This window comes from Mustela nigripes, chromosome 16, assembly GCF_022355385.1.
Source record: "Mustela nigripes isolate SB6536 chromosome 16, MUSNIG.SB6536, whole genome shotgun sequence".
Lineage (NCBI taxonomy): Eukaryota > Metazoa > Chordata > Mammalia > Carnivora > Mustelidae > Mustela > Mustela nigripes.
In genome coordinates this window covers 22509520-22537214 of record NC_081572.1, presented here as the reverse complement: position 1 = coordinate 22537214, position 27695 = coordinate 22509520, and the positions used below count along the sequence as shown (strand labels likewise).

Genomic DNA, 27695 nt, shown 5'->3' with positions numbered 1-27695 from the left:
CCACCCTCAAGTCCCCCTGCCGGTCTTCCCCTCTCCTCTCCCTGGGCCCCTCCCCCGCAGGAAGCGTTCCCGGGCGCGAGGTCTTTGAAGTGTCGCTGAAGCCCTCAGGGCTGTCTTCTCCCCTCCGCCACCCCACCTCCCGCAGAGGGAGTGTGACCTTTGGTCCCTGAGGGCGTCCGCCCCCCTTCAGGAAGGAGGGGTCAGATTGCGTCCCCCTGGCCCACTCAGGTCTTGGGATAAAGCCATCGGGCTGACGCCCCTCACTTCTTCCCAGACCCAATTTCAGGGGCTTTAGTCCTTTCGGGGAGCTGTGTGTGAGTGTATGTTCTGTGGTTAAGTACGTGCCTAGAGGTCAAGTGTAACTGGGTTGTTTGCGGACACTTCCGTAAACGTGGGTCTCTAACTGGCGTGGGTCTCTAAGCGTGCCTGCGGGGGCCGGACCTGGGGTTTATGTCTCTCTGGGAGAGTCAGGTGGTGTGGCTGGATGAGGCTGGGGGTCATTTTGTGTCTGTGGGTGCTTCCGTGTGCCTTTAAAGGGTCCCAGTCCCTTTGCACGCCCTCCTGAGTCTATAAGCTGGATCGGAAGCTCCCTGAGGGCAGGAATCAATACCTGTTTTGTTCACTGCTCTATCCCAGCAGCTGCCCATAGTAAGCATTCAATAAATATTTGCGTAATGAACAAATGTCTGCATGGGAGAGTGTCTACCGTCCAGAGGGGCCTCTGAAGACAGAGCCCACGAGCGACCACCCAAACAGCACCCCCCAGACACGGAAGGGCGAGCGGCCCACGTAGTTCTCGATCGTTCTAGCGCCCCTTCCTCTGATTTCCACCTCTTGGGAGTTTCTTCGGAGTTGAAGAGTAGAGAAGACCTGGGCAGAGGGGATGGAGAATTGGAGAACCGGGGCCGAGACGGAAGGGCAAGCGGAAGGAGAGCTCAGGAGTAACAACCGAGGGCCACCGAAAGAAAAAGAAAGAGGGAAAATACGCGCGGAGCGAGAGAGCGAAAAGCTCCCTACCAAGCCAGGCTTTGTTCCCTGAACCTAAGACTTTACCCGGCGGCTGGCGGCGGGCGGGCCGGGAGCGAGCGGAGGCGCGCGGCCATGGCTGCCGCGGCCGGGCAGGGGGGCCGGGGGGGCGGCGCGTGAGCGGGCGGCGCGGGGCGGGCGCGGGGCGGGCGGGCGCCCGCGATGTGCCACTCGGCGCCTCCCCCGCCGGGCCCGGGCTGTGAGGCGGCCGGGCGGCCCTGGTAGCTGGGCGCGCGGCGCGGAGGGGGCGAGCCCGGCGCACTGGTCTCATTGTTGGCGGGGGGGGGGGGGGGGGGGGGGGGGGCGGGGGGGGGGGGGCGGCCAGACAGAGCGAGCGAGGAGGAGGAGGAGGAGGACGCCGAGGAGGAGGAAGGAGGAGGCAAAGAAAAGAAGCGGCGGCGGCGGAGGAGGAGGAGGAGGGAGCGAGGAGGCGCGCGGCCCCCCGCTCCCTCCCTCCCCCCCTGACCCCCGACCCCCGCCGGCCGGCCCCCCGCCCCAGCCCCGGAGGGAGCTCATGGGAGTATGAAGGAGATGGTAGGAGGCTGCTGCGTATGTTCGGACGAGAGGGGCTGGGCCGAGAACCCGCTGGTCTACTGTGATGGGCACGCGTGCAGCGTGGCTGTCCACCAAGGTACGGGGTGGCCCGCGGGGGGCGGCGGGACCCCGGGGGCGGCGCGCGCGGGGAGCCCCGGGCCGCGCCCTCCGGAGACCTCCCGGGGCTCGGGCGCCCCTCCCCCACCCCACCTGAAGGGAAGGGAGGCGTCGGGGGGCTCCCCCCGCCCGGTCCTGGAGGACCGGGTCAGGCATTGTTTTCTTGCCTATTGTTCCAGTCCCGCGCCCCCCACCCCAAGTTGAGGGAGTTTGGGGACAGACTAGGGGGCAGTGAGTGCACTCTCCGCGCCCCACACGGCCGGTGTCGGGGCTGCTGGGGGAATGTTTACCTGCGAGGTGTCCCCTCCCGCTCGGTTATTTTGGTCCCAGCTCCCGGAGGGAGAGGTCAAGGGGGGGTCATCCCCCCCTCCCGCTTCCGGATACTGGGAGGAGCGGAATTGGGAAGGGAGGAGAAGGGTCCCAGGGGAGAGGGGACTCCTAAAATCCTCCGGGAAGAGCTGCGGATAGGAGAGAGGTTGTGCAGGGGGCCGGGAATAGAGAAGAGGGAGGTTTGGAGTTTCCCCCAACAGCACATGGTTCGGGAGTTAACTCCTTGAGGAGTCTTGCCGAGGGCGCAGGCTGGCATCTCCCGCCTGTCTGGCTCAGCCAGCTTCCCCCTAACCCCTTCCTGGGACAACCCTTAATGCTATGGCTGTCCGGGCTTCCCACCGTTCTCCTATTGGTTACCTGCACTGCACCTGCCCTCCAGCCTTGACTTTTGACCTGTACCTATTATAGTCAGAGGCTTGAGATGTGGTCCCTGGACCCCCTTCTTCCCCACCTCTTCCCTGACTGGCCCTTTAAGAAATGCCCCCCCCCCCCCCATAACAACAAAACGTGTTTGACTATAGTAAATGTTGTCCCTCTGGTTTCCTCTATCCCTGATGATGAGAACAGTTTCCAGGCAGGCTTTGGGGAACAGGTCCAGAAAGAGCATGGGGTGGGGGCGGGGGTCTTCTAGAACTTTAAGGTCAAGTACTCAGACTTCTTATCCCGGTTTGGACTACTTGGTTGTGTGGTCAAAGGCTGGCCATGTGCTGTTAGGCATTCCTTGTGATCTTGCTGTCTAGTGAGCAACTCCAAACGGGAACAGCTCCCCTCTCCTTTGGAGTCACCCCCTCCCCCGCTTGCTCTGAGAGGAGCCGCTGCTGACAGATTTCCTTGATGATTTTTCCACCCCCAGCTTGCTATGGCATCGTCCAGGTGCCAACGGGACCCTGGTTCTGCCGGAAATGTGAATCTCAGGAGCGAGCAGCCAGGGTGGTGAGTCTGACTCCCTCCCTGGTCCTGTACACCTGAGCATCTCCTCCCAGTTGAACTCGGGGACTCAGAGAGGTGGAGGCTAGGGTGGGACTGTCACACAGGACTTCCTGTTTCCTGTACATCTCTCACCAACCCCTCTCTCCCTCAGCTGATCCTTTACTCCTCCCCAACCCCCAGCACTGGGCCTTTTATTTTGTTTGTTGTTTGAACTTTTTATTATGGAGAGTTTTCAAAATGTACAGAAGTAGAGGGAATACTATAATGAACCTCGTGTCCCCATCACTCATCTCTGACAATTATCACTCACGGCCAACCCGTGAGTGATGCCCCCACACATCCCCCATAACTGCTCACTTCATCCTGGGGCCCTGTGAATGTGTTCAGGAGGGGCCCAGCTCAGCAGATCCCCCATCCCCTCTTGGAAAGCCCCCCCAAAATCCCTGTGCCTCCTTGCTTTGGCAGAGGTGTGAGTTGTGCCCACACAAAGACGGGGCATTGAAGAGGACTGATAATGGAGGTGAGGGGGGCCCTGAGCCCAAGAGCTCATTGGTCGAGGTCAGCAGGGCCCCCGAGTGGGATCTGGGAAGGAGGAGTGGACTATTATAGGGTGGCCAGGGTGGGGCTGGAGGTTGGGTTTTCCTTCCCTTGCTGGCACTAGAATCTGATGGGAAGGCTGTTGGGGGGGGGGGGCTGTGTGCTGTGTGGGGCGGTGAGGTGCCAGGGTCTCAGGCCGGCCCCCCACTGCCCCAGGCTGGGCCCACGTGGTGTGTGCCCTCTACATCCCGGAGGTGCAGTTCGCCAATGTGCTCACCATGGAGCCCATCGTGCTGCAGTACGTGCCTCATGACCGCTTCAACAAGGTCAGTGGGCCCAGCCTGGCCTGTACCAGCCCCCGCCCCAGCCCCCGCCCCACCCCACCCCCAGCCAGCAGTCCTGGGGTCCCTCCAGCTTTCTCTCCACTAGTGTAATTGGAGTCTGTCCAGCCAAAGGGGGACTCAAGAGGTGGGTCAGTGCTTTCCACTGCCAGACACACGCCTGTGCTCTGGAACTTGTGTGGTTGAGCGTGCCCCATGGCAGTAGTAATGCCAGGTCATGGACCTGAGCAAGCCTGTCACCTACTCATTCACTGAACGTGTTGTATGGAATGCCTACTGTGTGCCAGGCCTGGGCTGAGGTACCAGGCACATGGGGTCACTTATCAAAACAGATGTGCTCCCTGCTCCGTGGAATGCATACTTTTGTGTGGGAAGACTGTAAATGCCAGTAAACAGGCAAATAAAATAAATGCAGTTTGTGGTCAGTGCTGTGAAGAAAAGAAACAAGGTACAAAAAGGGGGGCTTCTGGATCCAGGGAGAAGGAACAGCATGAGCAAAGGCCCAGTGGTGGGAAGAAGCTGACTGTGAGTAAGGCAGACAGAGTCCTCAGCATTATAGGGCTCACCTTCCAAAGACTGCTGTCCTGCCTTGTAGCTACCAGCTCCACGCAGCTGCGTGCATTAATTACAATGAAATACGATTTAAAGTTTAGTTCCTCGGTCACAAGAGCCACATTTCAGGTGTTCAGTAGCCCGTGTGGTTTATGGCTACTGTACTGGACAGCGCAGTATGGAAAATTTCCATCACCGCAGAAGCTTTGATTGGATAGCACTGGCCTAGGATCCTGGGGAGAGGACAGAGCTGAGAAGGCCAAAGATCCCTCGGGTATGAGGGAGGAGGGGACGACTGTACCATGTCCCGCAGACATGCTACATCTGTGAGGAGCAGGGCCGAGAGAGCAAGGCGGCCTCGGGAGCCTGCATGACCTGTAACCGCCACGGATGTCGGCAAGCTTTCCATGTCACCTGGTGAGACCCCTGCCTGTCCCCGCTCCCTCCAGGGTTCCCTGGGATCCCCTGCCAGTTGGCCCTCGGAGTTCTGCCATGGACAGCTGTCTCGTTGGTGGTGATGGCAGCGATTCCCTTGGACGGTCTTGGCCTCCTGCTAGCCGCAGTCCGGGAGGGTGGGAAGAAGGTGGCCCGCTCTGGTCTGCGGCCACACGCTTCTCAGGCTGACTCTTTCGCTTAGCGCCCAAATGGCAGGCCTGCTGTGTGAGGAGGAAGTGCTGGAGGTGGACAACGTCAAGTACTGTGGCTATTGCAAATACCATTTCAGCAAAATGGTGAGTCTTGTCCACCGGGCCGTGAGAGGGTCAGTCAGTCCTGCTTTCGAGAGGGCACAGGCTCTGGGCCAGGCTGGAGCCGGGTGCTGGGAGGACAGAGATGGACGGAGCCCAGGCCCTGCCATGAGGAGCTTTGCTACTGGTTAAGGAATGGGTTGAAGTAGAGCCCATGGGAGGTGAATGAGGGCTGAGTCAGGCGGTCCATTCCAGAAGACAGAGCTCAGACCCTGCCTGTCAGAGTCTGGGAGGCTTCAAGGAAGAGGCAGCATTTAAGTGGAGTAGAAGTGGAAGCCTTAAGAGCCAACATTTGTGGGGATGACTGTGCTCTGGCCTCTGTAGGAAGCTCTTTATGTGTGTCGGTTTATGGTGTCCTCCCCGCAACCCTAAGAACTGGGTATACTGTATTTTCCATGTTACAGATAGTAAACGAAGACCTCCCGAGGTCTTGTACGAGGTCCTGTAACTTATCCCACAGCTGGTGGTGGGATTCAGAACACACAATTTGATCTGAAAGCTCCTTGGGGACGTGCCAAGCAAAGACAGAAAGAAATAAGTCCTACGTAGAGGGACTGGCATGGGCCAAGTCCTGAGGTGAAAAAGAACTTGGGAACAGAACAGGGTGCTCAGGGAGAATGAGGCAGGAGATGACCAGAATACTCAGGCAGGGCCAAAGCAGGGCCTAGGCTTCTGGGGCCCCAGGAGAGGCTGGAGGAGGGGTTCTACTCCATGGTTGTGGGGAGACCCACCTGCTCTGGAAACTCTGGGCTATCCTGGAGAGGGAGGCTGCAGCCTGACTGGGAATGCAGCTTGGACCTCACCCTGCCAGGCCACAGGCTTGTAAGCAAGAGGGTAACCTGATCAGATTTGTTTTTTAGGAAGATTACCCTGGCAGGCACTGTGAGGCTAGATCCGAAGCGCAGAGGCTGGCGGCTGGGAGACAGCTGCGAGGGGGCGGGGGGTTGCTGGAGGGATAAGGTTGGACTCTTGAACGGTTTCTAGGTAGACAGGCCTGCATGTGGGGGTGGCTGAGAAGGAGGATTTAAGGGTGGGACAGAGCATCCGGGCTCTCAGTGCTCGGGCACCTCGGCCTGCTATGAACAGGCGGGTACAGTGGGCTTCTGTAGGGGTGGCCTATGTCCTGTTCTGCCCTGGATAGTTCCAGTTCGAACCTGTCACCCTGGTGTAATTATTAATAGTTCCCCCTTTTGTTTTCAAACGTGTCCTGGTTTGGATCATAAATTATATGGTCACCTTGGTTTCAGGGTTTGATGACAATTTAGGACAAGGTAGGGAGCTTTGTGGGGCTAACAGGAGGGGCCTCGTGGGGATGTTCAGGTTTGGCGGCTGTCAGCTCCCCAGGCGGGGTGGTGGTGGCAGCCCTAAGGAGAGAAGGATGGGCTGGAATCCTCAGATGCCCACCAGGATTCGGTGGGGCAAGGTGTGAGGGGGACCATGAAGGGGAGAGTCTTGTGCTTGGCAAGGTAGGAGCAGTACCCACCACTGGGGAGCAACTGGCTTGGATGGGGCTTGAAATTAGTCCTTGGATGTGGCAACTGGGAGGCAGTGGGTGACCTCAGAGGGGATACCTGCAAGTCTGGGACAGGTGAAGCTACCAGGCAGGGAGCAGTCCTCAGCAGTGAAAGGAAGGAGGGGGAAGGCCCTAGCTGGGAGGAGAGGCAGAACAAGGATCATTTGTGGTTTTGCTGTCATGCATGTTTACTTTCCTCCACTTAAGGGCATCAGGTCCTTTGGGACAGAAGGACCCACTGTGGGTTTGATAGAGGGGGAGGGCCAGGATCAAGAGAGAATGGCTGGAAGGAAGTATCTGGAGGGGAGAATGAGGTGGAGTACAGGGGAGCAGGGCCTGCTCAGGGGTCCCCCATGTAGCCTCTACCCCACTGAAAGGTGGAACTGGGCTGTGGCTCAGGCTGCCTGAGATGGACCAGGAGGCCTTTGTCCTACCTTCAGTGGTTCCTTGCTAGGGCCAAGATGCCTCTAGCTTTTCTGGGCCTCAGTTGCTGAATCTGTGCATTGGATAAGCCAACCGGGGAAACTCCAGGATTTAAGACTAGAGGATGCCTTCTGCCAGGCAGAGCATCACTGAAGACACAAGGTCCTTTTAGTGACAAGCAGGGTGGGAGGGCCTGGCCCCCAGGATCATTTGACTTTCAGGAATCCTTTCTTTCTTTCTTTCTTTTTTTTTTTTTTAAAGATTTTATTCATTTATTTGACAGACAGAGATCACAAGTAGGCAGAGAGGCAAGCAGAGAGAGACAGGGGAAGCAGGCTCTCCGCTGAGCAGAGAGCCCGATGTGGGGCTTGATCCCAGGACTCTGGGATCATGGCCTGAGCCGAAGGCAGAGGCTTTAACCCACTGAGCCACCCAGGCACCCCTCAGGAATTCTTTCTGAACCTAGCGAAAGGATGGTTTGGCAGTTCTTCTCTCTTCTTTCCCCAGAAGACATCCCGGCATACCGGCGGGGGAGGCGGAGGAACAGGAGGAGGAGGGGGCACAGGGGGCGGTGGCAGTGGCTTTATTGCTGGCCGGAGAAGCCGGTCAGCCTCTCCATCCACTCAGCAGGAAAAGCACCCTTCCCACCATGAAAGGGGCCAGAAGAAGGTAAGTGCCTTCTCCCTTTCCTTCTCCTGCCCACACCCACAAACACAGAACTCTTTCTCTCTTTCTTTCTTTCTTCCTTCCATTCCTTCCTTTCTTTCTTCCTTCCTTCTTTCCTTCATTTCTTTCTCTTTTTCTTCCTTCCTTAAGATTTTACTTATTTATTTGAGAGAGAGATTGAGAGAAAGCACAAGCAGCAGGGAGAGGGAGAAGCAGGCCCCCCACTGAGCAGGGAGCTGGGGATGCGGGGCTCCATCCCAGGATCCTGGGATCATGACCTGAGCCAAAGGCAGACATTCAACTGACTGAGCCACCCAGACACCCCAACACATAACTCAAGAAACCACCACAAGGTGCCCCTGAGGCCTTGGGGCCTGCCCCATCCTTCCTCTGAGGCCATTAAGGGCCAGCAGGGGATTGAGGAAGTGACACATGAGGATCAGGGAGGGTAAGATGAGGGTCTGGCTTCCCTGGAGCTCTTGGAGATAGGTTCCTCTGAGTCCTCCTCATGACATGACGTCTCCCAAGCCCTCGACACAGGGCCCTGCACATTTGGAGACACCCCCACTGTCTAGCCACGCAGCAACCTAATTGTCTGCATCCCTCATGCCATACACCCCTGTGTGCCTGGTTCTCAGCCCAGCTCCACACACAGCTCCACGTCCCAGGTGGACACCCTCGCAGGTGTGGGCTCCTGCGTGTGGTACTCTGTGTCCCTGGAGTGCTAATGGGACAGGCTATTTTTAGTGAGCCATGTGGAGGAGGGGGAGGGGCTGTTGGCTCCCAGAGCGCCCTGCCCAAACCATTCTTGTCCAGCCTAAGTCCCCCAGTCTCTTCACGGGAGTTGGGGGGGGATGCCCACAAAGCCCCTCCCTGAGAGGGGCCTACCCCCTGCATGCTTGCAGCATGTGTAGCCTCACCCAGACTGTCCCTCACTATCCAGTCCTGGTCACTTCTTCCTCCCCAGAGTCGAAAGGACAAAGAACGCCTTAAACAGAAGCACAAGAAGCGGCCTGAGTCACCCCCCAGCATCCTTGCCCCGCCTGTGGTCCCCACTGCTGACAAGGTACTGCTGCCCACACCTTGGGGGGGTGCGGGTAAGGCAGGGGAGGGAGGCAAATCCTGAGGGGTCAGAGTGAGCCAGGAACTCTGGGTGCCCCCCAGCAGCTTCAGGTCACTGTGCCTGTGTTCCCTACCCCGCCCTCCACTCCCTGCTTCTACCCTGTGCTCCTCAGATCCACCAATCACTGACCAACCAGGAGGGTTAGGGTGGGGAGGTGCTGCTGCCCTGCCTGCTGGCTGCCAGATGTTTCCATCTGCCTCTGTCCAGACAGAGAGCCTCGGCACCAGGCTCTTGTCCATGGGTATAGCACTCAGGCTGGTTCTCCAAGTTCTGGGGTTCATTGCCCCAGAGATTAGCTCCCACCTCTGCCCCCCACATCTGCCCCTTGGGAAACGACCCTGTTTTCCAAGCAAATGCCGTGGTGGCATGGGGCAGGCCCACAAACAGCACCCTGAAACCCCCACTCATCCCATCCTTCCCAGGCCTGCTATGTCAGGCCTGTCTCCAGAAATGGGCAACATCTGGAGGAGCAACCGGCAGGCCCTCCCCCAGGCCAGGGAGCTGCTAATCCAAGCCAGAGCGGGCCCCTGCCTTCCCCTCCTGCCAGCCTGCCTCCCCACCCCCTTACAGAAGGAGCATGGGGGCCTGGAAAAACTGCTTCTTCCTGTTGCCACCCCACTCACCTCCACTGCCTTCGGAGGCAGGCAGAGCTCTGGGCATCATCTTCGCAGGAGGCTCGGGTATTGGGTTTCCAGGGTGATGTTGTGGCAACCATCCCAGTAACCCTCTTCAGGCCTGCTTCCCAGGGCTCACCTGGAAAAGCTTGTCATTCATGCCCTCTGACCTTTCCCTGGGGCCTGCAGGCAGGTGGAAATAGGGCTGGAGATATGGGAGTTCCTAGCGGCCAGGTGTCCCCTTGGACATGTAGGAGACTTCTACCCATCCCCCTCCACCCACCCCTGCATTTCAGCTACCCCTCCCCCTTGGCCCTTTCCTCCCTTGCTTTCAGAACCACATCTGGCTCCCTTCAGAACTCCAGCTGTTGAAAAGAACAAAGAGGAAGACAGAGACCAGGACTTTGCCCAGGGAAGGGCAGTACAGGGTGATTCTTGTCCCCTGATCCAACCTTCCTCTAGCTTTTATCCGGTTACAGAGTACCTGGTCTTCTCTGAGAGGAAGGGCGCTGTCCCTGGTGGTACCACAAAGCCCTCACTCTCTCCCTCACCACATGCCAGGGTCCCTTCTCGAACAGGAAGATGGAAGGGTTCTGTGGGGATTAGCTCATTTCATCCTTAAAATAATCCATTGAATTAGGTATTATATTAACCTAGTCTAGTAAACGCAGAAGCCCAGGCACAGAGAGGTTAAATAACCTACCTTAGAAGTACACAGCTCGTAGGTAGGTGGGGGAGCGGAGATTTGAACACGGGCAGTCTGGCCTGAAGGCCCATACTTTCACATAGGCCACGGTCTCGGCAGTATATTCACAGCGGCTGCCAAACCTGACTTGGTTGACCCCTTACTCTGTATCTGGCCCTGTGCTTCTCGTGCCATTCCAAAGAGGCCTTGTTGGTCCTCTAAGGACCCTGAAGCTCAGCAAGGCTGAGAGGCCACACAGCATAGCACAGCCGTGGATGGTAGAGCCCCCCAGGCTGCCTGCCTGCTCTGCCTGACCCCAGAGCCCATGCTGCCCTCTGGGGCTCCCTGGAGGCCTCAGATGTGGGGACTGGTATTTCAAGGCAGTGTGGCAACTGTGGACATGGCCTCTGTGAGGACATGGTGCTCTGGATCTAAGAGGACAGAGCGACCAGGTTTGTCCCAGGGATTTAGGTGGCCTCGTGGGTTAAGGCCTCACAGACTTCCAAGCTGGATTTGGAAGGACGAGAAGTTTCCCAGGAAGAGTAAGGAGAGACTGTCCTGACAGAGGCTTGGCACTGCTGAAGAGCCCAGAGTGGCCAGGGGAGGGGGTTTCAGGTGAAGGAGTGGTGACTGGGGGGCTCGAGGATGGGGCCAGGCAGTGGTGCCTCTCCCCTGTGCATGTCATGGTCAGCACATCTGGGCTTCTGGGGCCCACTGAGCGTTTCTTAGGTGGATGACTGGACAGATGGGCACACGTGTACGGGCTCAGGGACTGTTTTCACTCCCCTCTGCCTCAGGTGAAGGACAGACAGACTCCCCTCTCCTCACACCCACCTCCCTGATCTGGGGTCCCCACCCACAGGTCCTTCCCTAAGCAAACTTGGACTCTGTTTGTAGCAGAGACAGCCCCGTTTGCATCTGCCACACGGCCAGGTCAGAGTGAGCCCAGACAGCTGGCCTTGAGCCTTCCCCTCTCCTCCTTCCCTCAGGTCCCCTCCTCAGCTTCCTCGTCCTCCCACCATGAGGCCAGCACTCAGGAGACCTCTGAGAGCAGCAGGGACTCAAAGGGGAAAAAGTCTTCCAGCCATAGCCTGAGTCACAAGGGGAAGAAACTGAGCAGTGGGAAAGGTGTGAGCAGTTTCACCTCGGCCTCCTCCTCCTCCTCCTCCTCCTCCTCCTCCTCTTCCTCCTCCTCTGGGGGGCCCTTCCAGCCTGCAGGTGAGTGTGGGCATCCTGGAGGAAACTGGGGGCGGGACAGCCTTTGGCCCAGAGCTTCTCCAGCCAGAGCCTCTGCACACTGCTTTGCATCTCATTTGCTTCTTAAATTGGTTAAAGATGGGGGCTCCCCACCAAGCGATGCCTCTCCAGCCCCTCCCTCTCAGGCCCCACCCCTCCACTGCCCTGACAGTATTGGCCTGTCCCCTGCACTTGGGCCTTGAGAGGCCATTGTTAAAGTACTAACGCTAATGATAGCTCCTGTAATCTCTACAGTCCCGTGAGGTCAGCTGGGCAGGAGTTCTCTTTCCCCTTTATCACACATGGGAAAGCTGTGTGGGCGGGGGAGACGTTCATCCTAAGACATAGAGGCAGTGGCAGAGCTGGGACAGGAACCCAGTCTTCCCCAGCCCCCGACCAGAGCTCTCTCCAGCTACTGCAATTGCGAGGGCGGGGAGGTAGGGGGGGGGCGCAGATCTGGGGCCCAGCTGTAATTCCATTTCCCCCTCTGTGCAGTCTCGTCCCTGCAGAGCTCCCCTGACTTCTCGACGTTTCCCAAGCTGGAGCAGCCAGAGGAGGACAAGTACTCCAAGCCTGCAGCCCCTACCCCTTCAGCACCCCCCTCTCCCTCAGCCCCCGAGCCCCCCAAGGCTGATCTCTTTGAGCAGAAGGTGGTCTTCTCTGGCTTCGGGCCCATCATGCGCTTCTCCACCACCACCTCCAGCTCAGGCCGCACCCGGGCCCCATCCCCTGGAGACTACAAGTCTCCCCATGTCTCCGGGTCCGGGGCCTCAGCAGGCACCCACAAGCGGATGCCCACACTGAGTGCCGCCCCCGTGCCTGCTGAGGACACCCCTGAGACAGGCCTGAAGGAGAAGAAGCACAAGGCTAGCAAGAGGAGCCGACATGGACCAGGTCGTCCCAAGGGCAGCCGGAACAAGGAGGGGACTGGGGGCCCAGCTGCCCCCTCCCTGCCCAATACCCAGCTGGCTGGCTTTACGGCCACTGCTGCCTCACCCTTCTCTGGAGGTTCCCTGGTCAGCTCTGGCCTGGGGGGTCTGGCCTCCCGCACCTTTGGGCCTTCAGGAAGCCTTCCCAGCCTGAGCCTGGAGTCCCCCCTGCTAGGGGCAGGTTAGTGACCCTTGGGCATCTCAGGCCCCAGCCAGTCTAGTGAGGGAACAGAGGCATAAGCATGCAATCCGAAGGAAATGTGATAGAAACTGCTCCAAAGGACAGAGATAAAGGATGGAAGAACTAGTCCCCTCTAATACACTCCATGATACCCATCTTCTACGGGGTTGTAGTGGGAGAGATTGGAGTAGACTGCCAATAGGAGGACTCACCTATTAGAAAAGCCTGGAATCCTCCTGGCCTGGGCAGGGCAGTCTAATAAACAGGCATGTCAAACAGATGTCACACACAGGCAAGAGGTGACATCTTTGCAGCTAAGAGGGTTAGACTGATCCAGGGGAGCATTCTCTCTGGGGAGGGGCTGCCCCAGCCACCTGACTGAGAGAGCGTTCTGGGGGAAATGGTAACTAAGCATCCCTGTGTGTCCTTCTTGTGCCTGTAGGCATCTACACCAGTAATAAGGACCCCATCTCCCATGGTGGCAGTAGTGGAATGCTGCGTGCTGTCTGCAGCACCCCCCTCTCTTCCAGCCTGCTGGGGCCCCCAGGGACCTCGGCCCTGCCCCGCCTCAGCCGTTCCCCATTCACCAGCACCCTCCCCTCCTCCTCTGCTTCTATCTCCACCACTCAGGTGAGGCCTTACCCTTGGGCTCCTCCATCCCTGGGCAGGTGGGGGACAGACTGCTGGGGATGCCAGCTATCCATGGGAGAGACTGAGAGATTAGGCTTGGTGGCCACCAGAATATCACCCTCTCTATGGCCCTGTCCTCCCCAGCACATCTGATCCCTCCCCCTCTGTGTACACATGGTTGTGCCCTAGATCCCAGAATAACCACCAGGCTGGACTATCCCTCCTTTCCCTCAGGTGTTTTCTCTGGCTGGCTCTACCTTTAGCCTCCCTTCTACCCACATCTTTGGAACCCCCATGGGTGCCGTTAACCCCCTCCTCACCCAGGCCGAGAGCAGCCACACAGGTACGTGTCTCTGAACCCATTTCCCTTTCTTCCCAAAGACCTGAGGGGCACCCATCACCTGCATGTCACCCCAGAAAGATGGGAGGGTTTTCTGGCTGCCCCCTCCCTCTGGCCATTTCCCGCCCTGGGGTAAAAAAAAATCCACGCATAACAAGCCAGGGTACACTTTCACGTTAAAAAAAAAAAATCGTGGAGAGGACAGGACAGGACGCACAGAATTACTACGGCTCCATCTCACAGAAGAAAAAGGCTTAATGATCTGCTCAAAGCAGTTGAGAACCACGGCTCAAATTCTGGTCCTCACTCCAAGCCCAGTTCTCTGGTCACTTGCATAGTTCCCGGCTGGCCTCTTAGTCCTCAGAATGGGGCCTTTCGGTGCACCAGCTAGGACACCTGCGCTCCGGGTATTTCGGGTATTTCGGAGTTAAGGGGGAGGATCACAGGCGCCCCTCCCCCTCCCTAGAGAGCCAACCCAGCCCCAGAGAGCTGATTGGTGCAGAGACACCACCTGGCCGGTTAGGGGGCGGGGCTCACGCCCTGGCCGCCTGTTCAGGTAAACCTCCTTAAAGGGGCGGAATCCGACTCCAAAGTTAATGACCTGACAGCTCAGGGTGACTATCTTTTCCAAAACCCAAATTGGAATTCTGTGGCTCAACAAGGTTTTGCAGTCTAACTCGTGAGTTTATGAGTATGAGAAATTGCACAGGACTAATTACAAAAGCTGCAGTCAATAAGGGCAGGTTGCAGGACAGCTGACAGTCCACATTTATTACCTTGTTTGTAATCCTCCTAACATTCATTTTAGTGAGATTTAGTTTCCAGCCCAGGTCACATAGCAAGTATCAGATCCACATTCAACCGAGAACTGTCTAGACCCTGAATCTCTATAACCCTGAATCGTCCAGGAAAGAGATTGGGAGGTGGTTCTGAAAGAAGCCAGGCAGCGGCCGCCCTTCTGACTAGAGAAATGGAAAGAGACCAGACCCCTCCCATGGCTGTGCCTCCCAAGGGGCCAGGTTTCCAAGCCCGGGCTCCCAGCGCCTTCCAAGCTAGAACTGCCAGTCTGGGGTTGGGGGAGTTCCTGAGGGAAAGGGGTCTGCGATGAGGTCCCAGATCCTGCACCCACTTCCCAGGCGGGGACCGTGAGGCCGACGGCACCCCTTCCCCGCTGATCCCTGCTCCCCTTCTCCTTCCAAGAGCCAGACCTGGAGGACTGCAGCTTCCGGTGTCGGGGGACCTCCCCCCAGGAGAGTCTGTCTTCCATGTGAGGGAGGGGGCAGCGGCTTGGGGGAGGGGCAGGGAGCGGGGCTGGAGGGACTTTAGGGGAGGAGGGGACGGAGAGTCGGGCGCCAGGAGAGGGTGGGGTCCAAGAGGGGACGACTGGAACCCCTAAGGGGGGAGGAGGGACACAGGAATGGGGACGGGAGGTAAGCCTGAGCCCGATTTTTTCTCCCGACTCCAGGTCCCCCATCAGCAGCCTCCCCGCACTCTTTGACCAGACAGCTTCTGCACCCTGTGGGGGTGGCCAGTTAGACCCAGCGGCCCCCGGAACGACTAATATGGAGCAGCTGTTGGAGAAGCAGGGCGACGGCGAGGCCGGTGTCAACAGTGAGGAGGGGTGGGGCCGGGCTGGGAGATGTGCCCCAGGACCCCCAGACTCGGTCACCTTTCTCTCCGAGGTCCCCAAACTTCTTTAAGGTTCCGTCCCTTGGCCTCGCCCCAGCTTCAACTCTTGGCTACCCCAAGCCTTACCTCTAACCTCTGCTAGGCCGGGCTCTTGGACCCGCCACTTGTGCACCCCGCTTTCGGCCTCCGCGGCCTCCTGGCCCTTATATTATTGAGCTCCAACTTCCTCCCGCCTCGGCGCTTCCAGTCAGAGCCTCCACCCCCCAGCCTCAGGCCCCGCCCCTAGTCCTCACACCTCTGCCTCCCCGGGGTCCCGCCTCTCCCAGCTCACCTGAGTCTGGCTAGCAGGCGCCTTCTCTTTTAGGTCAGAGTCTGATTTCCTCCGCCAGGCCCCGCCCTCCAGGCCCCGCCTCCGGCTCTCTCGCCCCGCCCACTGCCCTCGCCCCGCCTCTCCAGGCCTGCGTGGCTCAGGCGCTCTCACCCTATCTCCGCAGTCGTGGAGATGCTGAAGGCCCTGCACGCGCTGCAGAAGGAAAACCAGCGGCTTCAGGAACAGATCCTGAGCCTGACAGCCAAGAAGGAGCGGCTGCAGATTCTCAACGTGCAGCTTTCTGTGCCCTTCCCCGCCCTCCCTGCCGCCCTGCCTGCAGCCAACGGCCCAGTCCCTGGGCCCTATGGCCTGCCTCCCCAAGGTAAGGGGACTGCCGCCCAGTCAGGGAGTGGGAGCCTCTGCCGGGCGGTGCCACTACAGGGCCCCGATTCCAGCCCTTGACCTCCTTCCCTGATCCCCTCCGCAGCCGGCAGCAGCGATTCCTTAAGCACCAGCAAGAGCCCCCCGGGGAAGAACAGTCTTGGCCTGGACAACTCTCTGTCCACGTCTTCCGAGGTGGGCGCCGCGGTGGGGAGGGTGGACAAGGGAGGGGCAGGAAGGGAAGCGCCAGGGCCTCCAGGTCTCATCTTCACCCTGCAGCGAGTGGAGGCTGGGCAGTGAAGTGATTGGCTGAGCAATTGGTTGACCGGTTCATTCCTTCTTTTATTAAATGATAATTATAGGTGTCTACTTAATGCCGGGCATTGGCCAAGCAATCAGTGAGCAAAACGGCCTGCTCCTGAAGCTAGACTAGCCATCCGAGAAAATAATCGTTACAAATCAGGGAAAGTGTGGAAATGGAAATAATTTGAGGTCAGGATAATTTGTGAGGCAGGATGGGGGTGGGATTCTTCTGGAGTTAGGGGATGGTTAGAGAAGGCCACTTTGAGAAGTGTTTGGGAAGGGTTTATTACACCAAACGGCACCTAGTAACCGCACTGTGATTGACGGTGTTACTAGGGAGCAGTCTGTTGTGAGGTCGTGGTTACTGTTGAAATCAAACAAACAACGTGGCTTATACTTGAGCAAAAATAATCGTTGCACTGATGAGCATTAATTGCACACTTGCCCTTCGAGATTGTGTCCTGCACTGACACTTTCAAAGCATCGGTTTGTTTAGTCCTCCAATGAGCTTATGGAATAGGTACCACTATTCCCCCCATGTTATGAGTGAGTAAAGTAAGACCCAGAAGCCAGTGAACTGTGGACACAGAATCTGAACCTGAGCTTTCCCCTCCAGCTGCTTGCTCTTCTCCTGTCTGCAGAGTTACTTAGCCTGTTTAAGAATCAGTGTCTTTATTCAAATTTGGGACTAGATAGTTCGGGGCAAGCGGTACAGCCTGGGTCTAGTCCACTAGCTGGCCACCACCACCATTCCTGTTGGTGATTAACAAGGAGTGCGAGGGGTGCTGGGCCCCCAGGAAGTGATCTGTAAATGTGATTTATGAAGACCATTTGGATTCTTAGCCTTTATCCCTGGGCCTTGCTTCTCCCTCCTGGGTAGCTCTGCCTGAGTGAGGTGGGGGTGGCCGGGCTCTGTAAAGATGCTGGTGGGTGCTGGGCCGGGGGCCAGAAAGGTCACGCTGGCCCCCTGCCCCTCTGACCCCTCCCTTCCCCCTCCCTCCCCAGGACCCACACTCAGGCTGCCCCAGCCGCAGCAGCTCGTCGCTGTCCTTCCACAGCACGCCCCCACCGCTGCCCCTGCTCCAGCAGAGCCCTGCCACTCTGCCCCTGGCCCTGCCTGGGGCCCCTGCCCCGCTCCCGCCCCAGCCACAGAACGGGCTGGGCCGGGCACCGGGGGCGGCGGGGCTGGGGGCCATGCCTATGGCTGAGGGGCTGTTGGGGGGGCTGGCGGGCAGCGGGGCCCTGCCCCTCAATGGGCTCCTGGGGGGGTTGAATGGGGCTGCCGCCCCCAACCCTGCAGGCTTGAGCCAGGCTGGCGGGGCCCCCGCACTGCAGCTGCCGGGTTGTCTGAACAGGTGAGGGAGAGCTCAGCCTGGGGAAGGGGATGGGGAGGCTGGCTCTGGGAGGGGCTCCCCCCAACACCCGCAGTCCCCCCAAAAGGAAGAATGTTCTCCAGTCTTACAGGGTGTAGAATCTAGTCACCTCTTGGCCCCAGGTACTCCCTACATGTGAGATGTGAGTGCCCTCTGGGTGTGCTCTCCTGGGACAAAATCCTTTCTTTCTTGCACCCCCAGTCTTGATTTCCCTTCTGGGAAAGTTCTTCCATCGAACTTGTCTCCTTTCGGGTGGTCTCTGAGCTTGCTCTGTTTCTCCATAGTCCTGCCCTAAAACCGCATAGCCCTCTTTCTCCTCCTGGGACCAGGGAGTCTGGGAACTTGGGAGGGGCCAGGGTGGGGGGAGGAATGTTTCCCTGCCTCTTCCCATGGTCTGTGTCTTGTCGCCCTGCCTCAGCCTCACGGAGCAGCAGAGGCATCTCCTGCAGCAGCAAGAGCAGCAGCTCCAGCAGCTCCAGCAGCTCCTGGCCTCCCCGCAGCTGACTCCGGTAATGCCCTCCCTTCCTGGCAGCTCCAGCTCCTGGGGGGCCAGGGTCCAGCTCAGAAGGGAGGGAGGGCCACCTGAGGCTGGACCCCCCACAGGACTTGTTGGAGCCGGGGGCGTGGAGAGGATCAGGGTTGCTCTCAGGCCCAGGCATTGCAGAAGGGATGCTCACCGCCTAGTGAGATGGTCTGGAGGGTGGTGAGTCCCCAGTTCCGGGTGTTTTCAGTCCCAGCCCCAAGGATCTTCAAGGGGAGCTGCAGGGTCTGTGGCCGAGCAAGTGGACACCCCCTCACCCAGAGCAGCCCCTTTTGGGTCTGTGCTGTATGTTGGGTTCTGTGAAGATTTCCTCTTGGAGAAAAGGAGTTCTACCTTTTTGAAAGGAGGGAATTGGAAAACACAGAAAACATCATCGTCTCCCTAAAAAGAAACACAAGAAACCAATTCAGTTGGTTACCTACAGGGGCCAGATGGGAACTGGGGTAGGAGCAAGATTTCTTAAGGTAAAGCTTGAAATCATTTTGTTGGTGTTTGGAACACTGACAATGCCTTGCCTGTTCAAAGCAAAAATAAATGAATCTTAAAAGCAACAAAACAGAAAGAGGGGGAATTGAATACTATTGACCCAGCCGAGTTGTCTCTCAACTTGGGGTCATACCACCCCTGGGGGCATTTGTGGTTGTCATAGCAACGGAGGAACTGATGCAGCCAGGGGGTGGGGCCAGGGCTGGCAGAGGTCCTCCCTGCAATCGGGCCAGGAGTGCCCTGTCAACCAGGGTTGACTGACACTAAGGGCCACAACTGCTTTCTTTCTTTCTTTCTTTCTTTTTTTTTTTTTAAGATTTTATTTATTTATTTGACACAGAGAGAAAGATCACAAGTAGGCAGAGAGGCAGGCAGAGAGAGAGGGGGAAGCAGGCTCCCTGCTGAGCAGAGAGCCTGATGGGGGATTGATCCCAGGACCCTGAGATCATGACCTAAGCCAAAGGCAGAGGCTTAACCCCGAGCCACCCAAGTACCCCTTTCTTATCCACATGGGGAGACTGAGGCCCCAAGTGGGGAATTGGAGACAGGACCGTGACTGTCCCCCAGGCCTCTTCCTTCAGGGCTCCAGTGGGATGGGCTGGGGCCCCGGGCCGAGCAGGGCATGCTGGCTGTGGGGACCACTGGCCCCTGAGCCGTCTGGCCCCCTTGCAGGAACACCAGACCGTTGTCTACCAGATGATCCAGCAGATCCAGCAGAAGCGGGAGCTGCAGAGGCTGCAGATGGCCGGGGGCTCCCAGCTGCCCATGGCCAGCCTGCTGGCAGGAAGCTCCACCCCGCTGCTGTCCGCGGGTACCCCTGGCCTGCTGCCCGCAGCATCCGCCCCCCCGCTGCTGCCTGCCGGGGCCCTGGTGGCTCCCTCACTGGGCAATACGAGTCTCATGGCCGCAGCGGCGGCTGCTGCAGCAGTAGCAGCAGCAGGCGGACCTCCAGTCCTCACGGCCCAGACCAACCCCTTCCTCAGCCTGGCGGGGGCGGACGGCAGTGGCCCCAAAGGAGGGGTGAGTAGCCCCCACCCCCACCCTGGGCTGTCCTGTCTGCCTTCTCTTCCAGGTTGGGCAGGGAGGGAAGCATCCTAAGGAGGAAGGAAGCAACCCCAACGTCAGCCAGGCACCCTACCCCAGGCCCCAGGGCCTCTGCTTGCTCTGCCAGAGATAAACTCCCAGTGTGGGCTAACAGCAAAAGGGCTCCTCTGGGAAGACCAGTTAGAGAAGTCTGTTTCCTCTCTGAGTGGACCAGTTAGAAGAAGCTGATGCTCTGGGTGGGCCTTTTGGGGAAAGCCCCACCCCCCACTTCCTCTGAGGGCATAAAGTCGTTGCCCAGGGAGCCGGCCTTGCTCAGCTTGCACAGGGCACCTTGCCCTCACCGCCCCCCTCAAACACACACACACACACACACACACACACCCCTAGCCCAAGACCCCAGGGCAGGGGCTTCAGCGGGGCTCCATTGCTATACCCTTCAGCAGTGGCCTTGCCCCTGGCAGCTGATCCCAACCGGGTGTTAGAACCAGACACCTCCTAAAGCCCCAGCCTCCCTTCCTCTCTTTCCAGACCGCTGACAAAGGAACCTCAGCCAACCAGGAAAAAGGCTAAATCCACCCAGCCCCTCCTGACCCCCAAATGGAGGGGGCAGATCTTGGCCTGAGGGGTCCTACCTAGCCTGGAGCGGGCACCTGCACCCAGACACTGGAGAGCCCCAGCTCAGAGATCGTGCTGAGGCCTGGGGAGTGTGGGGTGCTCCTGGTGCCAAGGACTGAGCCGGAGAGGGATGCCCCCACCACTGGCCCCCTCTCCCTCCCCCCAACCCCTTTGTGAGGGGCTCAGAGGGAGGACAGGCTCCAAGTCCACCTAGGAGCCCCCACTCTCAGCAATGTTTTGAGGTCCTCCAAGAACCACATGGGCCATGGCATAAGTGGGGGTTTGGTTGGACCCCCCCCACATAAAATGGATCAGCACTTGAGTGGGGAGAGGTGGGGGGACAGGCCCTGGGCCTGCCCACCCGTGGAAATCCCTTACAAAAGAAAGGGTGGCCCTGCTTTACCTGCAGTTTCTCCCCAACTTGGGCAGAGGGCGGAAGAGATCTCTTGGACTGTATCTCCCCGCTCCCCTGCCCCTGCCCCCCAGCGAGGGTTACAGGCTGAGCTTGTGAATGCCCCGCAGATGAGGGAGCTGAGGAAGGGGCAGGATGGCACCAAACTCAGCCCATGCTTCCCCACCTCTCGGGAGCCCCCCCTGCCCCCCCTCCGACAGGATGGGGGAGGGCAGGGGGGCACGGCCCAGCCCCCTTGGTGCCCTGCCCCTTGTTTGCACTATTGGATTTAGGAGTGCGGAGGGTGGGAAGATGGAGCTGCCTGACTCAGAGAGCGTGTGTGCCTGTGCGTGTGTGCATGTGTGTCTGTGTGTGTGTCTGTCTGTCTGTCTGTCTGACTCCCCCTGGACCTGGGGCAGCCGAGGGCAGGGATAGGAGCAGTGCTCAGATGAGGCAGCACCAGAAGGGGGGTTCCCAGCTTTTGTTTGCACCCTCCCCACCTCACCAACTTTGGTCCCTTTCTGGGCTGTGAATGGTTAGCAAAAACCAGAACAGTACTCCAGGATTGGAGAGTAACTGGGGGCTGGGGGCTTTGAATCAGGGTAATGTCCTGCCTTTCCTCCCCCAGACCTCCACATGGTTTCACTGCCCCCTCAGAGCTCCCTTTCTCCCACTGAGAGTTAGCCCTGCTTCCCTGGCCCAGGGGGAGTCCCAGGGATCTGGGGGGCATGGGGCAAAGGGGGGGTGTAAAGTGCCACTTCTTTGGTGAAAACCTCCCTCCCAGAATTAGCCAGCTTGCTTCCCCGCACCCCACCCCCTACCCCCCCACCAACCAGGGGAGCCTTCAGCTGACCTGACAACTGTCCCCACCCACCAGCTATTTCCCCCGGGGTGGAGGGGGCAATTCTCACCTTAAAGAGCCCCCACCTGCCCAGAGCCTTTGATGGCAAAGGTGGAAGGGCGGGCAGGGCAGCCAGGAGAGGGGCGAGGATGAAGCCTGTTTCAGTTGCACTGGGGTTGGAGCCGGGAGAAGGCGTTGCCAGCTTTCCCTGATGCTCATGCCTCGTCAGTCTTTGCATGTGTGGATTTTTTGTGTGTGTTTCTGTTTGGGTTTTTGTTATTGTTGGTTTTTTTTTTTTTTTTAAATAAAGAAAAGAAGATGTGTATATTTTTGGCAACGACAGAAACGTAGTGCAGATATATTTTTGCCTGTGCTGCTCAACTGGTTTTTTTCTGATACTGAAAATAATATTAATATTCCTGTTGATAATACTTTGTAAGATGTTAGGGAGCTGATAAAGGAGGGGGTGGGCGGGAATCTTTCCAAGGCAATTTCTTAGGCACTTGCAAGGGCTTGGGGGTGGGGGGAAGGCAGTTGTGATGACCTCAGTAATACTCACTTTTTATTAATGCTAAATATCAATTAGAAATGGTAGGACTCAGCATCTTACTCATCTTCATCTATTAAGCTAATTCCCTGCCCCCAAACCACTGAAAAAAATTACCTTCAGAGGTTCTTAGAAGAGCCGCTCATTCACACTCACACCCTTGCCCAAGGCTGTCCCATTAAGAGCCTAAATCAACTTCTGTTTTGGATGCTGAGAGAAGCCGGTCAGCTCCGAGGCTGCTGTGGCAGAGAGAGAGAGGTCCCTAGAATTTAGTGCACTGGAACCAAGACCTCCCCCCTCCTTCCCTCCCAGCATCCCAGAGCCTGGGGTTCTCATCTCCAAGAGCCTATGTTTTTCCAGCTTTCCCCAGGCTGGGGTGCAGGCAGGTGAGGTTCGAAGAAGGGACCCAGGCTGGCTATGGGTTGCTGCTGTCCCTCAATTGGGGCGGGGGTGGGGCATGAGTGAGGCTGTGCATTTCCTTCTTCAGAGAGAGCTTTATAATAGGAAAGTTCTAGAGATCTTCAGGATCCCAGTGCAGGGGGAATGGCATTACCAACCTCACCCTCCTTTCCCAGCCTCTGTCCCTTTTTCCAGGATGAATTTGGATGAGGAGTGGGAAGAGACACAGATTCGTAGATCTCTCTCTGCCTAGCAGAGAGAAGGGATGTGGTTTACAGGGCGGAAATGGAGTCTGAAAATGCATGAGAGGAGCTTCGTGTGTCATCACACTCAGCGTGGAGGTGTGAGGGCTGTGTGTGCAGAACCCCTGTCCAGCTTTAAGGTCACAACTGGTGCATGAGTGTCAGAGCTGGAAGGGACCTATCTTTAGGGATGGTTGGAGCCAGTTGCTTGCTTCACAGGTGATAGCTCCAAGCCTAGGAGGGGCAGGGGCTCGGGGCAGAGCCAGGACCAGCCCTCAGGACCCTGGCCTCCTGGTCCTGGGCTCTCTCGCCCCCCACTGCGGCACCTCCATGTGGCTGTCTGTCTGTCCCTGTGTGTGTGAGTGCTGGGCTGGGCCCCGGGGTGGGAGGGCATCTATGTAGCACTGATTGTCTTAGCTCAGAGCTGATGGATCCTCTCCATAGACAATGACACTTTAAAGATTGCTTTTTTTTTCTTTTTTCTTTTTTTTTTTTTTTTTTTGTTTTTCCTTTTTGTTTGTGTGTCTTTCCCCTCAGGCTCCTGGGTCTACCGCTGCCCTAACCTTGAGGCTGAGAGGTCCCCACCCATTCTTTTAGTGAGTTTTAGGGAAGCGCTCCAGGGAAGGACCTCGGCAAGTGAGGGGAGCCAGAGCCAGGGACCAGCTCTGAGAAAGGGAAACCTCCACATTTCCCTTTCCCTGAACTGGAAATGCAGACAAGCTTTTCAAAGGCACAGGCTCCCCTTGCCCACGTCCAGCATCTTCCTTGGGGTGTGGTGGGCCAAAGTTAGGAGTAGGCAGCTTGCTCCCAATTCTCCCTTATCTTAATTTCTTTTTCTTGGGGAGAGATGCCCAGAGGGATTAAGGTCACTTCAGTGGGGAATGTGGAGGCAATGGGATGCAATTCCCTGGCTCCTTCTGGTCACGTCAATCCAGATTCAAAGTGTGTCTAGCCCCTGACCGCTTTGACTTGATCTACTGAAAAGTTGGGGACTGAGGGGTGCCTTCATTGCCCTCTGTTCACTTCCTTCAGCCCAACTTGGGACTCAGGTGGCAGGACTGGAGACCCAAACCCGGACTCCCAGCCCCAGTCTCCCCCCTATCCATCCCAGCCTGTCTCAATGTAGCAGACCCTTCCTTAGGGGAGAAGGGAGGGGAAGCCGGAGTTTGCAAACCCAGGGGCTCCTTTTACATTCTTTCTAGAACCTCCTTTATATCCTCAGCCCAAAAGGCAATGCCCCCCTCCTTTCACTTCCAAGCCTGGAATTGTGCATAACCCTGATCTTGTATCTTTGTATAACGGATGTTATTTGTACGAAGGGCAGTTCGTAAACAGCACTTGTTCTTTTAATAAAAGAATGTTTTACAAAAAAAAAAAAAAAAAAAAAAATCCAAAGTGCCCTGCTTTGTCTGGCTTTACTGAAGGGAAAGGGAGTGGGGTGCCAACTGTGGAAGCCTGGGAGGGAATGGGGAGGGGGTCTGTTACATTTCCTTAAGCACTTAGAATAGTAGTTCACATACCAGTAAGCCCAAGGCACCCAGGTTCCTCCTGTTGAAAACTCATATACCTGTGCCCACCCGCAAGGAGGTGATGTGGGTGCCCGGTCGGGCAGCAAGCCGTTAAAAAAGCAACCTCCCTGGGCGATGAGCTGGAGCCGCATCGCTCCCCGGTAACCTCTGCCTGAGCCGAGGGCTCCCGGGAGGTCCCCGCCCACACCAGGAGGCGCGGGCCGGGAACGCCGAGGCCATGGTACCGGAGCGGACGCCGGACGGCCCCCTCCGCACCCATCCCCCGGAGGGTCTCCGAGCCGGCTGCAGTGTGTGTGTGGGGGGTGTCCTGGTCGGGCTTCCGCCGGCGGCGGCGGCGGCCGGGTGTGGCAGGGAGAGGACCCGGGCCGCGCAGGTCCCCGCCCCCACCCGCGCCGAGCCCCTCCGCGTCTTCCGGGCGGCCGCGGGTTGGGCCGGCCGGTTGGGCGGGAGCGGGAGGTGACCCGGGCGCGGGGCGGAGCCGGCGCGGCGCAACTGCGGGGACCGGCATGGGCGGCAGCGTGGGGGCGCCCTTGCGGCCTGCGGCCTTGGTGAGTACCCCGACCCCGCGGCGTGTCCGTGCCCGCTGCCCACCGCGGCTGAGCGTCCCCAACTCCCGCTTCGCCTGCCGCCTGGCCGCTCTCCCTCGCTGAGCGCCGGCTATGTGCAGCCAGCGCCTCCCAGCACCTCCATTTCCTATCTTGTGACCCCTTTTTCTTACCCTCCTGTTTCTCCTACACCCCCCTGAATCCCTGGCGTCTCGTCCCTTCCAGAGGGATTCCCTCTGGAAATCCAAAGCTTTCCACTGACTTTTTTTTTTTTTTTGTCCCCTCTGCTTCCAAACCACCGTCTAGTCATGCCTGCATACCTTTCAGAAGCTCAACCAGAGCCGGTACATCTCCTCCTGGCTGGTGAGTACCCCATTTCCACTTCCCTCTGCCAGGCCCAGAGATGCCAAAGGTAGAAACCACAGAATGAACCAGAAGGGTCAGCCCCACTTCCCAGACTCTAACGTCAGAAAGCCCCTGCCTGTAGCCCCCTTCCTGGTGGCTCAGGGAAGGTGGGGGTAAACAGAGGGCACAGGGCAGGGAGCCAGGCATCTCTGCTGGGAATAGTAGTGCCTGATAAACACAGCCCCAGGTGCAGGTGACTTAGGGTGCCACTTAGGGTGGCAGGATCCCGGCCCTCCCCTTTCTAGCCCCGGGAGTGGGAGTCCAGGTGTGAAAGGAAGGCCGCTGGGCCCAGAAACCGGAGTGCCTGTGTGGGCTTGAAATCTTTTCCCTTGTCTAGAGCTCAGAGTCCTGGGGACATGTCCTTGTGGGGTGGCATCAGACCAGCCTCCTGCAGAGGATGCCTGCCATAGGCCAGGGCCACTAGGAACCTGGGAACAAGGCCATAGGCAGGAAAGTGCTTCCAGGGCACGAGCTGACCCCAAGCCCTTCGTCTTCCTTGCCGCAGACCGGATGGTTCCCCAAGACCCCAGCCAAGTCCGTGGTGGCCCAGAAAACGCCCATCAAGGTAGAGTTGGTAGCTGGAAAAACGTACAGATGGTGTGTGTGTGGCCGCAGCAAGAAGCAGGTGAGAGACCCCTACCCACCTCTCGTTGACATGGGACACCCCTGGCTGGGACAGTAGGTCTTTCCTGAGAGGTCCTGGCCAAGACCCTCCTCTTTTCCCACAAGTACCTGAAGGACTACAAAGGAAGGCTGGGGGTGAATGAACACTCAGGCCAGCGCCATCCACAGCCCTGAGCTCCCTGTTCTCAGCATCCACCCTCTGAGATGAGGCCAGGGAGACAAACTCAGTCTCACAGCCAGGCCGCTGGAGTCCCGGGGTTCTGCGCCCCTTCAGGTGCGCCCTCCTTGGAGCCCTCTGCTGGAAGCCCAAAGAGACCAAATTGTTTCTCTCCCCTCTTCTCTCCCTCTTTCCAGGAAGCACCTGAGCAAGAAGTTCCCAGGTCTTGGACCCCAACACTGGGGAGACCGCAGGCTCTCCTGCTCCCAAGTGCCCCTTGCCACTGTCTCTTGCAGACCCTCCCTCTCTGGGCTGCGGGCTTCCTCCTCCCTCTCCCTTCTGCCCCAGGAGCCTTCCTTTCAGCCGTTACCTGACCCTTATTCCCAGCCTCGAGGGTCCCTTTCCTTCCTGAGCTGGGCTGTACTGTGTGCCTCTGAGCAGCGCAGTGTGGTGTCAACAGCCCAGGTCCCAAGTCCTACTTTGCCACTGACTTGGCTGGGAACAGTCCTGGGGGTGGAGCGGCGCTCGGGGAATGCCAGCCACCCTGCGGCCTTAGCTCGGGCTGGCACTCTGCCTTCCTGCCTCTTGCCCTCTGGGGCAGGCTGCTGGGTTTTATTTGTCGACTTCTCTCATCTCTCCTCCCCCCTACCCTGACCTCAAAGGCAAGAGGCCTCCACTCCAGCTCTGCCGCTAACTAGCAAGTCAAGGCAGGCCTCAGTTTCCATGATCCAGTCTCTGCTGGAACAGCTTCCAGTAAGGATGGGGGAATGTTCTCCAGCACTGATTCACCCTTCCTCCCTGCAATATCCACTCCCTGTAACAAGCCCACTTGTTTCCCCGGAGCCAAACAAAATTGATACCCCAATTCGCAAAGCACTGTGAGGCATGTAGGTTCTCTCCCACGCAGAGAAGTTTTTACCCTGAGAGTATGTGGAAGGAAATGAATTGCATGAGCCAGTAGAGACTCAGAGACATTAAGGACAAAAACAAAAACAAAAACTATCAGTGTAAACACAGCTGATACCAAAAGTCCCACTTCACCTTGAAAATTTTATCCCGGTCTTCTGGGGTCCCCAGGGACAAATATTGTAAGGACTCCTACTTACTGAACACTATCTGCGGGCAAAGTGTGTAAGAACCACAATTTATTTCATAAATTCCTCTCATTCTCACACACTCTCACAGATGAGAGTGGTCAACTAGGGACCCAGGCAGTCTCACTTGGGAGCCCAGTCCCTAGACCCAGTGGCCTTCCTTCCAGACCTGCCCCACCCCAGCAGGTGGGGCTGGGTCTCTAACATCTCTTTCCCTCACCAGCCCTTCTGTGACGGCTCTCACTTCTTCCAACGCACTGGTCTATCCCCACTCAAGTTCAAGGCCCAGGAGACCCGCGCAGTGGCCCTCTGCACCTGTAAGGCTACCCAGAAGGCCCCGTACTGTGATGGCACCCACCGGAGTGAGCGGGTGCAGAAGGCAGAAGTGGGTTCCCCACTCTGAGGGACCAGCCCCAGGCCTCTGGTGGGCACCCCTTTTGTGGGGAAGGAAACGGAGTGCTGAGGCCAAAAAGGGACCACCCAGGGACCCCAGTCCCATCTGCTGGTTGTGAAGGGCTTGCTCCCAAGACCTGAGGTCTCTCAGGCAGCTGGGGACCCCACCCCTGGCTTATTACCTGCTGGTGAAAGTGGCATTAAACTCTTTACCCGCCCGGCACAGTGCTCTTGTGGTCACTGGTGGGGGGCACACGGTCTACCCCTGCTTGGGGCCCTAACCTGGGGTGAGACATCCGACTGGCCGCAGTGAGGGGGCAGTTCACATTCATTCCGTATGGGGCTTCTTGAGGCAGGTCGAGCTCAAAGACCAGAGACATGAGGTGGAGGCTG

At 58.1% G+C, this 27695-nt stretch overlaps 2 protein-coding genes across 10 annotated transcripts; both read left to right on the top strand.

The window, feature by feature from the left end:
- Positions 1-1334: 1334 nt before the first annotated feature.
- On the top strand, positions 1335-21692 carry MLLT6 (MLLT6, PHD finger containing). 5 transcript variants are annotated; one of them, XM_059379873.1, is made up of 20 exons: positions 1335-1657; positions 2861-2940; positions 3403-3457; positions 3691-3800; positions 4681-4784; positions 5005-5098; positions 7560-7718; positions 8683-8781; positions 11127-11355; positions 11869-12483; positions 12926-13113; positions 13348-13456; positions 14654-14720; positions 14919-15064; positions 15577-15774; positions 15880-15968; positions 17082-17431; positions 17868-17958; positions 19149-19496; positions 20049-21692. In XM_059379873.1, the coding sequence occupies exons 1-20, from the start codon at positions 1549-1551 to the stop codon at positions 20088-20090; spliced, it is 3282 nt and encodes a 1093-aa protein (XP_059235856.1). In that variant the 5' UTR covers positions 1335-1548; the 3' UTR covers positions 20091-21692. The 5 variants fall into 5 exon arrangements, with proteins under 5 accessions (XP_059235856.1, XP_059235858.1, XP_059235855.1 ...); XM_059379875.1 differs by having other exon boundaries at positions 7557-7718; positions 11127-11265; XM_059379872.1 differs by having other exon boundaries at positions 7557-7718.
- A 2581-nt stretch (positions 21693-24273) lies between these two features.
- Positions 24274-27523, top strand: CISD3 (CDGSH iron sulfur domain 3). 5 transcript variants are annotated; one of them, XM_059380964.1, is made up of 6 exons: positions 24274-24373; positions 24957-24992; positions 25540-25659; positions 26013-26038; positions 26478-26568; positions 27133-27523. In XM_059380964.1, the coding sequence occupies exons 1-6, from the start codon at positions 24302-24304 to the stop codon at positions 27310-27312; spliced, it is 525 nt and encodes a 174-aa protein (XP_059236947.1). In that variant the 5' UTR covers positions 24274-24301; the 3' UTR covers positions 27313-27523. The 5 variants fall into 5 exon arrangements, 4 of the variants coding, with proteins under 4 accessions (XP_059236947.1, XP_059236950.1, XP_059236949.1 ...); XM_059380966.1 differs by lacking the exon at positions 24274-24373 and adding an exon at positions 24420-24632; XM_059380965.1 differs by lacking the exon at positions 24274-24373 and adding an exon at positions 24505-24632 and having other exon boundaries at positions 24936-24992.
- Positions 27524-27695: the final 172 nt, after the last annotated feature.

Bases quoted from the DNA above. Each gene is read 5' to 3' on its own strand.
- MLLT6 (XM_059379872.1), top strand. From the start codon at position 1,549: ATGAAGGAGATGGTAGGAGGCTGCTGCGTATGTTCGGACGAGAGGGGC. The intron at 3,458-3,690 runs GTGAGGGGGGCC...CCACTGCCCCAG, and splicing joins GAAGAGGACTGATAATGGAG to GCTGGGCCCACGTGGTGTGT. The intron at 14,721-14,918 runs GTGAGGGAGGGG...TCCCGACTCCAG, and splicing joins CAGGAGAGTCTGTCTTCCAT to GTCCCCCATCAGCAGCCTCC.
- CISD3 (XM_059380964.1), top strand. From the start codon at position 24,302: ATGGTACCGGAGCGGACGCCGGACGGCCCCCTCCGCACCCATCCCCCG. The intron at 24,993-25,539 runs GTGAGTACCCCA...TCCTTGCCGCAG, and splicing joins GGTACATCTCCTCCTGGCTG to ACCGGATGGTTCCCCAAGAC. The intron at 26,569-27,132 runs GTAAGGATGGGG...TTCCCTCACCAG, and splicing joins CTCTGCTGGAACAGCTTCCA to CCCTTCTGTGACGGCTCTCA.